The 11547-nt window shown below is 35.4% G+C and overlaps 1 protein-coding gene across 1 annotated transcript; it reads left to right on the top strand.

Annotated features, from left to right (window-relative positions):
- Window positions 1–460: 460 nt before the first annotated feature.
- On the top strand, window positions 461–7501 carry LOC122038282 (coatomer subunit beta-1-like). Its single transcript, XM_042597938.1, has 4 exons — window positions 461–2697; window positions 5526–6035; window positions 6896–6981; window positions 7089–7501. The coding sequence occupies exons 1-4, from the start codon at window positions 640–642 to the stop codon at window positions 7291–7293; spliced, it is 2859 nt and encodes a 952-aa protein (XP_042453872.1). The 5' UTR covers window positions 461–639; the 3' UTR covers window positions 7294–7501.
- The last annotated feature ends 4046 nt before the right edge of the window (window positions 7502–11547 follow it).

The following is an 11547-nucleotide window of genomic DNA, read 5'->3' as shown; positions in this document are numbered from 1 at the left end:
AGTAAGATGAGTTATTATAAGAGTGATTTCAAACGTCCAACCAATAACCAACAGAATAGTATGATGAATACATCAAATAGTTGAGTTGGGAAAAGAGATGAAACGAATTAAGAAAAAAAGAAGTAGTACTGAGATTATTTGTCCTATATGTGCAAATAAAATTCGAACAGATCTTTTTCCGGAGTAGAACATGAACCTAAAATAATTAGAAGGGCCCATTCAGGAACAAAAACTAATACCCATTTCTATTTTACAATATTATAATTTTCATTGATTCCGATTCCAAATGTCACCTTATTTGTCACAATATTAAAAAAAGCCAGTAAATAATAAATTGAGCCGGCTTGGGTCTAACTCGAATTAGTTCCTAAAAAATTGAACCTTTTTCAGTAAACCAGTTTTGACGCGGGCCGAATCGAACCAAGTCCAGATGTCTCTCCGTCTTGTCCAAATAAACGTAGGCCGGAGTGTGGTTCCTCATTCTGCTTCCCCGTCCTCATTCCTCGCGATCCAGATCTTGCCCTCCTCCATTCTTCCGACTCGTCCGCCTTCCCAGTTTCCGGCCTTCTTCTTCAGATCTGTTCCAGATCTAGATTTCTCGCATCTCCCCTTTGGTCGAGGAGGAATCGAACGCGTGACATGGAGAAGTCTTCCACCCTCCTGATCCACTTCGACAAGGGGTCCGCCGCCATGGCCAACGAGATCAAGGAAGCTCTCGAGGGAAACGGCGCGGAGGCCAAGATCGACGCCATGAAGAAGGCCGTCATGCTTCTTCTCAATGGCGAGACCCTTCCCCAGCTCTTCATCACCATCGTCCGCTACGTCCTACCCTCCGAGGACCACACCGTCCAGAAGCTGCTCCTCCTCTACCTGGAGATCATCGACAAGACCGACGCTCGCGGTCGCGTCCTTCCGGAGATGATCCTCATCTGCCAGAACCTCCGCAACAATCTGCAACACCCCAATGAGTACATCCGTGGCGTCACGCTCCGCTTTCTCTGCCGCCTCTCTGAGCCCGAGATTCTGGAACCACTTGTTCCTTCTGTCCTCGCTAACCTCGACCATCGACACCCCTTTGTCCGACGTCACGCTCTTCTCGCCATTTCCGCCATCTATCGCCTCCCTGGCCAGGCCGGTGAGCAGCTTATCCCTGACGCCCCAGAGCTTGTCGAGAAGGCGCTCGCCTCGGAGCAGGACCCTTCTGCCCGCCGCAACGCTTTCCTCATGCTCGCTTCGTGTGCACAGGCCCGTGCCGTCGCCTACCTCCTCTCCCAAACGCACCATGTCCCTGACTGGGGTGAACTCCACCAGATGACTGCCCTCGACCTCATCCGCAAGGTCTGCCGCTCCAATCCCGCGGAAAAGGGCAAATACATCAAGATCATCATTTCTCTCCTGAATTCTTCCTCAGCTGCAGTTGTCTATGAAAGCGCTGGTACGCTTGTTTCCCTCTCCTCAGCCCCTACTGCTATCCGGGCTGCAGCAAACACCTATTGCCAACTCCTCGTTTCGCAGAGCGACAACAACGTGAAGCTCATTGTGCTTGATCGGCTCAATGAGCTCAAGTCATCGCACAGGGAGATCATGGTGGATTTAATCATGGATGTGCTTCGTGCACTCTCAAGTCCAAATCTTGATATCACTCGCAAGACGCTCGACATTGCTCTCGAGCTTATCACATCTAGGAACGTTGATGAGGTGGTGCTTTTGCTCAAGAAGGAGGTAGTCAAGACTCAGAGCACCGAGCTCGAGAAGAATGGGGAGTACCGACAGATGCTAGTTCAGGCAATCCATTCGTGTGCTATCAAGTTCCCGGTGGTTGCAAGCACTGTTGTCCATCTGCTGATGGATTTCCTTGGAGATACAAACGTTGCTTCTGCTACTGATGTGGTTCTGTTTGTGAGAGAAATAATTGAGGGTAACCCGAAACTCCGGGTTTCTATTATCACGAGGCTGCTCGACACGTTCTATCAGATCCGGGCTGCTAGGGTCATCTCGTGTGCTCTTTGGATTATTGGTGAGTACTGCCTTTCAGTTCCAGAAGTTGAGAGTGGCTTTGAGGTAATCAAGCAGAGCCTTGGAGATCTTCCCTTTTACAGTGCCGCTGAAGAGGGGGCAACAGCTGATGCATCTAAGAAACCTCTGCAGATCAACTCGTCTGTCACTGTTTCTTCGAAGCGCCCTATGGTTCTGGCAGATGGGACCTATGCGACACAAAGTGCTGCTTCAGAAATTGCTTTGTCTGCTCCACCAGTGCTTCCTGGGTCTTCAGGATCACCTGGAAATTTGAGATCATTGATCCTATCTGGTGACTTCTTTGTTGGAGCTGTTGTTTCTTGCACTCTGACTAAGCTGGTTTTGAGATTGAAGGAGGTCCATATCTCCAAGTCTGAAGCAAACAAAGCGTGCACTGGGGCCTTGTTGATCATGACTTCATTGTTACAATTGGGACTGTCTTCATTTCTTCCACACCCTATTGATAATGACTCATATGACAGGATATTGCTATGCATAAGATTGCTCTGCAACAAAGATGACAAGGTTCAGAAAATATGGCTGCAGTCATGCCACCAGAGTTTTACAGAAATGCTAGCAGAGAAACAGTTCCGAGAGGCTGAGGATATTAAAGATAAAGCACAAGTTTCCTATGCACAGCCTGATGATCTTATTGACTTCTATCATCTGAAGAGCAGGAAGGTAAGGACTGCCGATAAATATTAATTCAAAATTGACTTATTTGACTGAATTTATGAGCACTTACATTTTTTTATTCTCTTACTTTTCCATATTCTACTGATACTCTATATGTAACTGCTGTTGGTCCTTTTTGAGTTTAGCATCTAAGAAGAATTTAATGTGATATTAGCCATAGAAACAATGACCTTTAGAAATCCAATTTGAGTTCAAGACATTGCATACTTGATTGCTCTTGTGTTTTCTTTGCAAGGAATTTTTCTTCTAGACCCAATAATGCTAAACTATAAGATTTTCTAAGTGGATTTGACATGAAAAGCTTGCATGGGTATGATTAAATCAAGGACATTGGCTAGGTTCTAATGTTGTATTTATGTCATGTTATACTTTAAAAATTGAAACAGAAAATCAAACCAAGTTGATTAATTCTGTTTATATGGTTTCAATGTGTTCCTGTTTTTCAATTTGATTACTCTAGTACATCCAATTCAAAGTTATTTAAATGTCTTGGACAATTGATAGATCCTTAAAACACACGTGGGATAGCATCCATTTAGCATGTCCTAAATAGGTGGGACATCATGGTTGTCATTGTTGTTATACTTGTACAAATTAATGAACCAACCTATGTACATTTTTTCATGATAGGACTCTTGTTTGGATGTTATATGTTGGGAATTCTATTCTAATATTTTGTAGTACTGATAGTCAGGTGAAGAAGATGGAAAGAAACCTCTAACTATGGTCCAAATTGTGTTTATTGAGAGGTAGTTTGTTTCTTGAGCCAATTTTTATTAGCAAACTGATCGATCACTAGTTACACAGTATTCCTGGAAGTTGACTTTGGAAATTCCAAGCCAAAGTCACACATGGGTGTCAAAGAGACATGTTACCTCCAGTGGACCACCCAATAGAAGGCCCCATCAATTATTATTGTTGATGTTGTTGTTGTTATTATTATTACTTCAGGTGTCTACTTAAGAAATATAATATCAAGTTCAGTTACCTAGGAATGTGTAACATGCTGCTGTTGCTCCCTAAATATCTGAATCTTGGTGAAGCTAATTAAGAGGGTTTAGGGCAGCACACCTAGATGTACCTTAGCCTATAACTTATTACTGTATTAATTTGACTTAATTTAATGTGGACTTTTGGTTTACTCTATAAGCCCCAACAAGCCCAGTGAATATTCTACCTTCTTGTTGTTGACATCAGTTGCTTTTACCAGCTGCAAAATTGAACTATTGGAACCTCTTTTTGCTAGCTGTATCAAACTCAGTATGAGTATAATTCATGATCTTTAACTGTGTTCCATGTGGGGTCCTGGAGACCAGTATTGCTATTGTGTTGAGTAGGAATATAGTTTCTTTTTTATGAGATACTAACAATTTGCAAGTCAATTTTTGAAACTTTTTTGCACAAGCATTATCAAATTTTATATTCATTTGACAAGTGATCACTTAAGCTTAGATTAGACTATTATAATTGAGTCAAATAGCCTTTTTAGTAATATTGCTAAAAGGACAAGGGATACGATGCAAATAACTGATCCATGGACAAATCTGTTTACAGTTTTATATTACTGGAATCAGGACAAATACTACTAATCATAGTGTTGCAAAGATAGAATGTTTATATGGATGCATGGACATGATAAAAAATGTTAATATTCAAGAGCAGCTTGGTGTAGCTCTTGTAGATGACAAAATAAGAGAAAATGGATTGAGATGATGTGTGTATACTCAGAGGCAATTAGTAGATTGCCTAACCCATCAATTTTAGATCCAAAATTTTGGTATTTTCCTTGGGTGGTATCATGAAGGAATTAGAATGCAATAAAAATAATACTGATTGTTATAGGAGAAGATTATTGATTCAAATGTTGTACCTATGCTATGAGGTTGGGACAAAAGGAGACGAAAAAATAAAAAATTCAACTGATTGGAAGGGTGTAAAGGACAAAGAAAGACTGAATAAAACATAATTAATGTAAAAATAATTTAATTGTTTTATATGTTATTAATGATATAATTTTATATCGAACTGATGGAAGGATAAAATTCATGTAGTTGATCTTGAAAAGTTTGGGACAAACATGACTTGTTGATAATTGTAGTGTTCAAATTCTTAAACCTACTACAACTATATTTGGTTTTGGCTACAACATAATGCACATTCACTTTTTGAATAACAGTTGGGCTCCCTTGTTTTGAGTCATGTCAAGATAATGCCCTTTTTGGTTTATGCTTACATATCATCATTGGATATGTTTTTTTTTTCAAAAAAACATCTAGTTTCAAAAAGGACAAAATTGTATATAATACACTTGGTACTCCAACATCTCAATAATGAAATATAGTTTTATTTTGCAACAAAACAAAAAAATTTAGATTATTTTTTAAAAATCTATTTTTTTCAGTGTCTGCATATTTATTATTTAGAATCAAATACTTATACAACATCATACTATTTCAACCTCCTATTTGAAATGAAATAGTTGTTGAAAATCAGCTAATAGAGACAGCAAACGCAGCCACTTGCGCAGTCAGATACTGAACATTTCATCAGCTGACTATTGAATTTATTTCAGGTTTAATGTGTTTTTTAAAATGTATGAAGTTCACCTCTTTGCTCATTTACTGTAATCAGAGGCTCTTTCTAGTCAATCTGATCCCACTTCATGTAATGCTAGGATTTTAAAAACTGTTTGGATTAGGTCATGCTTTGAAAAGAAGCTACTATTACAACTTTAATTTAATTGTCCGTCGAATATCTTTTCATAACCAATACAATCATGAAGGTTTTCAATTTGCATGTGTTAATTGTTGCAGGGTATGAGCCAGCTTGAGTTGGAGGATGAGGTTCAAGATGATTTAAAACGTGCAACTGGAGAATTTATGAAGGACGGGGATGATGCTAATAAATTGAACAGAATTCTTCAATTAACTGGATTCAGTGATCCTGTATATGCTGAGGCATATGTCACAGTTCATCATTATGACATTGTACTCGATGTCACAGTCATTAATCGAACAAAAGACACACTTCAGAATCTATGTTTGGAGTTGGCGACCATGGGAGATCTGAAGCTTGTTGACCGACCTCAAAACTATACTCTAGCATCACAGTCAAGCAAACAAATACGTGCCAATATAAAAGTCTCTTCGACAGAAACTGGAGTCATTTTTGGTAATATTGTGTATGAAACTTCAAATGTGCTCGAGAGGATTGTTGTTGTCCTCAACGACATCCACATTGACATCATGGATTACATATCTCCTGCCACTTGTGCTGATACACAATTTAGGAACATGTGGGCAGAATTTGAGTGGGAAAATAAGGTATTTCTCTGCCTTTACAAATTCAGGTCTCTATCAATGATTGCCCAAGTATGTCTACTTAGTTCAACTTATCAGTATTAAATTGTGAAGTTTTATTTTGAAATATACACGCATCAAGTTGTTTAACAAATCATCATTAAAACTTATGTGATATCTGAGGATGCTTCACCTTGGGTACTTTCAAATTGACACTACAAAAATTTAAAATTTTGAGCCTTCTGCTGTCACAGGTTATGTTGTGAAATAACATGTTCATTTTTTTTCCTAACATCACTTGAACATTAGATTTTCTTTTCTTTTTTTTTTTTCAGTAGTTTCATCCTTATGCAAACTTTGGCAACCTTTTTTTTTTGTTGATTCGTATGTTTATTAATGTTGATATTGTAGAATTTGAGGAAAGTACGAAAATTGAGCTGCAACTCATGTAGTTATAGATCTTAAAAATTATTAGCTCTATCTAAAACTTATGTTTGTACTGTAGACTAGGTATGCCTTAGACAACTATTTAATATGTTCTATAGCAGATGGATTTTAGAGACAACTAATGTTTTGAAGATCATCTGGGATAATAGAACTAATTCTATTTATTACACTTTTTTTGCATGTTGAGTTTTGAGATTCTATTTCATGATTATTTTTTTTTCTAGCTTGTTAAGGTTTTTAAATCTCCTGCCTCATGGTCCAGCGGTAATTACATTAAGTGCATAAGGAGGAAAATTTTATTTTGCCTTTAATAATTTGTTGTTCAATCTCACCTCTTCTGTAAATCCTGCTGTCCCTAAACATCACGAGATTTATGAATTAGCATAATGTTTGTTTCTCAAATGAAAATTTTACATTACCTTTTTCATTCATTTCAGGTTGCGGTTAACACAATAATACAGCATGAGAAGGAATTTTTAGATCATATTATCAAGTCAACAAACATGAAGTGCCTCACCCCGCTGTAAACTTCCCTTGCCACCGTTAACTTCCCCTCAATGAGTTCATGCTTCTCATACTCTTCATACACTTATCATCATTTTTCTTTTATTCTTCACTTGTCTTTTCCAGCTCCGCACTGGATGGGAACTGTGGATTTCTCGCTGCTAACCTGTATGCAAAGAGTGTCTTTGGAGAGGATGCCTTGGTCAACATAAGCATCGAGAAGCAGGCCGATGGCAAATTGAGTGGCTACATCAGGATACGGAGCAAGACACAAGGAATTGCTCTCAGTTTAGGCGACAAGATAACCCTCAAACAGAAGAGTGCCAGTTAGTATTCTGCCCCCATCTGATATTTTCTTGTTCTCTGCAATCTTTGGTACTACAATTTTTTCAAACAGGTCTTGCCGGTTGATTCACTTCCATTGTTTCTTTTCAAACATTTAGTGCTATATTCCATTGGTACGAGAATTTGATTCTATGTTTTATGTAAGAGTTCATAATTTTTGTCAAAGAAAGACCCAAAAAGTTAGCCTTGGTTAAGGTGATGGTTTTCCTAATTTTCTGTTTGCATTTTCATATTTTGATGCCCGAATTAGTCTTTGAAGACGAGAAAACTAGAATGATAAGAAAGACGAGTCTTAGTGCTTTAGGTTTGCCCTAAATTGTTGAGGAGACTCGATGCTTCAATCTTTTTGATTTTTAGGCATGGTCGTAGTAGAGTAGTGTTAGTAGACTGGACTCATTGATTGGGTAATCGATCTTGTCAATAATGACTGAATATCTATCCTAGGTAGGATAAGTAAAAGATTGGTTAAACTGAATATATGGATCGACTGAATTTAAAATTTAATTCAATTTATTTAGATAATTTAAAATTTTAATTCAGTTTATTTAAATTTTTATTTTGTTTTGAAATTTTTTATTCAGTTAAATTGAATATATCGAATTTTTAAATTGAATTAAATTTTTAGATCTTAAATTTTTAGATTTAACTTAATTTTTATTAAAATAAATCAAATTTTTTTAAAAAAATTAATTTATTCGATTCAATTTGATTGATTTTATTAAAAATTTGATTTGATTTATTTAGTTTTTATTGAAGATCGGTTTAATAATTGTAGATCAAAATAATTTCGATCGATGTCTAAATGATTTGAATAATTGCGATGAGCACCGAATACTTGGAAAATTTTCTCTTTTTTATCTAATATTTGTCATTTGAAATTTTTTTTATCAAACATCTTTTGATTTTGTTTTTTTGTCATTTCACATTCTGACAATAACTACTAAGAAAATTTAATTTCAAAAACCTCCAACACATTTTCCCTTTAAAATTAGGCTCATATTGAAACTTGTGGTTCGATTTTGTCTGTCGAGCAAGCAATAATTCCTTTTCAATTGATTTTAATTATAATTTCCAACTCGGTTTAATTGTAGACGAGTAATAGCAGGTAAAATTAGTCAAAATCGTCATAATTTCCTGTAATTATTTGAAAATTAAAAATTTATCTAATGGAGAAATATTGTTATATTATCAAAAAAAAAAACGTAGAATGTTCATTTTGAATATCATATCTTATTTGAATTATTTTATAAATATCTTCTATATTGATCCTCTTCTTTTATTAGTTATGGTAAATCATACGTGTTATCGATAGGTATCTTATCTTTGTCAAAATTCCAATGCCTCGGTATTATTGCTAAAAACTCTGAGCATTCGCTACTCTAAATAATCATCTCCTATTACATCTGAAGTTAACTTCTGACTTTTTTTCTAACAAGCTTGTGATGAGACACTCGAAGAATAAATGATCTGTATCTCTTCTGTACTGACACAAAAGGATAATTCTTATCCTCTACGAATGACAAAGTGTCATTGGTTGCAAGCAGCCCATAAGTCAATAGTCAAACTGGGAAGGCATGACTAAGTTGGATATACAACTTCTGATCAATTGTTGTCTGCTCTGTTCTCTTGAAATATCATAAGCTTTATCAATCCTTGGGTGAATCAGGTTGCAAGTCTGCTGGATAATATTGTTGTTGATCTCTCTTTGCTCAGTATTTCATTTTTATGTGCAAAAACTTCTTAATTAACGGTGAGAATCAGTACACTTCACAAGCCAAGTCCATAGGCATCGATTTAGACTAACCATACACGTGACATTAGACTAATCAATGGAAGTCAAATAAATTTATCTACCGGTGTCATGACTTCGATTTAGACTAAATATACATAAATTAAAACATAAACTACCGATTTAGACTAAATATACATAAATTAAAACATAAGCTACCCATGCGGCAATATTCACAAATTATAAGTTCTTGGATGGGATTATTGCACCATTAGGGTATAGTTGAGTTGGTTAATATGAGATAGATATTATTATAATGGATAAAAAGTTAATCTCGGTAAATTGAGAAAAATATCTTTCTCGTAATGACCAATTGTAATTTTCTTATTTAACTCACATATGATCATGTGGGAAGTCGATTCCACCTTTTTGCTACAATTGGATCGTGTTATTGTATTTTTTTTTGTAATCCATGTGGAGGTAACCGGTCTAACCTTACGAAAGTTTTTCATTGACTATCATTAGTTTTTCAAACCGGTTAATCTTGAAGATGATCATTCTAATCCTATAAAAATTTTCTATTAATGGTATGTTTGGGAGGAGGTGAGGGAAGGGGGAGGAAGGGGAAATAAAGGGAAGGAAAACTTTGAACCTCGTTTGGGAAGGAGTGAGGAAAGGGAAGCAAAGGTAAGGAAGGGTACGTTTTAACTTTCGTTACCCTTGGAAAGAGAAATTTTCTTATACCCTGAATTGGAGTGTAAGGAAGGGGAAGGGAAATAAAAAAAAAAAAAATTATTCTAATTTTATCCCTATTCTTAATAATTTAAGAAATGTTCCAATTTCTAATTTTGCTATGTCTCCGGAGTTCAATTTCCTCGTCTTCTTCACAGCTCGCTTGCTGCCAAATTATTAGAGGAGGAGATCCGATATATCTTCTAACTGAATTGAAGGGAGAAACTATTTTTGTCATCAAAAGTTAAGAGCTACTATTTTTTAATTTTTCCATCAAAATTTAATAAGTTTTTAAAGAATAGAAATTCTCGTTATCAGTGTTATCTTTCAAAATTTTTAATTTAAGGTTTCTAAAATCATTATTTTCATTATTTCTCATTTAATTATTTGATTATCGGTAATTCATTATTTTGTTATGAATAGTATAAAAAAATAATTTTTATTAAAAAAATAACTAATTTAAATGATAATATAAAAAATTAATTTTATTATTAAAAATATCTAATTTATATTTATAAAATAAATATTAATATTATGAAAATTTTTTAATTTAAAAAATAAGGATATTTTTATAATTTTATCTATTTAACATTCATTCTCCTTCCTTAAACCTTTCCTTACTCCATCCAAACAGTGGATAACTGTCAGGATAAATTAAAAAATGTTAATAAACAATTATTCAAATAGCCAATATTTCTGAGCTGACTACTTCTAATTCTAACTCGTAGTAAAAATCCCTGTTATTGCATCTCTTACTTTTACTTTACAATATTATCTCATTAAATTGCAGATATATAGTCATAAAATATTTTAATTTTAATAATAGATGCATATATATTGGACTTTTATATATAATTGAAATACTAATAAATGATTAAAATCGATAGTTAAGCGTTATGAAAATATTAAATATACTTAACAAGTTAACAGTAAAATTTGATAAGAAATTTAGAAAACGAAGGTTTGCACTGGGATCTACCTAGCACTTATCTCCTCCTTAATAAATCGGGCTCCAAGCCTCCACCGGTCACACCAATCATAGACCGAGTATCTCCTTTCCAAGTCCAACCACAATATTGTTCCCCTAACTGCTCGCCACGGAAGAGTTTCCCGGAGCCCATCAAATTACCCAGAAGAAACTTCTCATAAAACATAAGATCATAGTCTACCCTCTGCTACCTTTCGACCTTCATGTAGATCCCAATTGATATAGAGTTTTCTACTAAACGGGTACACTTACGAGGTGATTGGATATAATGATTTACATCCTCGCAAGTCTTTCGTCTTCCTCACAACTGAACATTGAAGAAATCAAACCACCGTCGCCGCCTCCCCCTCCTCCTCCAAGTTCTCTAAGGTTCGTCCTTCACTTTTCCTCTTCATCATCTGTTTTTGTTTGTGGACGCCTCTGATGGTTGCTGCAAGCAAGCTTTAGAATGGTAGTAAGGAAATCGAGTCTCCCGTTGTAGGTGGCGATCAGCGTTGGGTCCTTGCTACAAATCGTAGTCTGCATGATTGTCGAGATTTCTTTTTTTTTCAGCGACTTTAACCCCTTTATAGCATTGTCAGGGTTGAGTAAAAGTTTGATTAAACCAAATAACTTTATCAAACTAACCGAATTTAAAAATTTAATTCAATTTATTTAGATTATTTTCTTGAAAAATTAGTTAATTTAATTCAGGTTTGATTTTAAAATTTTTTATTCAGTTCAACTGAATGGATCAAATATATTGAATCGGATCAAATTTTTAGACCTTAAATTTTAGACCGAACTGATTT

The sequence above is a fragment of the Zingiber officinale genome, chromosome 1A (assembly GCF_018446385.1).
Source record: "Zingiber officinale cultivar Zhangliang chromosome 1A, Zo_v1.1, whole genome shotgun sequence".
Classification (NCBI taxonomy): domain Eukaryota; kingdom Viridiplantae; phylum Streptophyta; class Magnoliopsida; order Zingiberales; family Zingiberaceae; genus Zingiber; species Zingiber officinale.
This window is presented reverse-complemented; position numbering and strand designations above follow the sequence as displayed.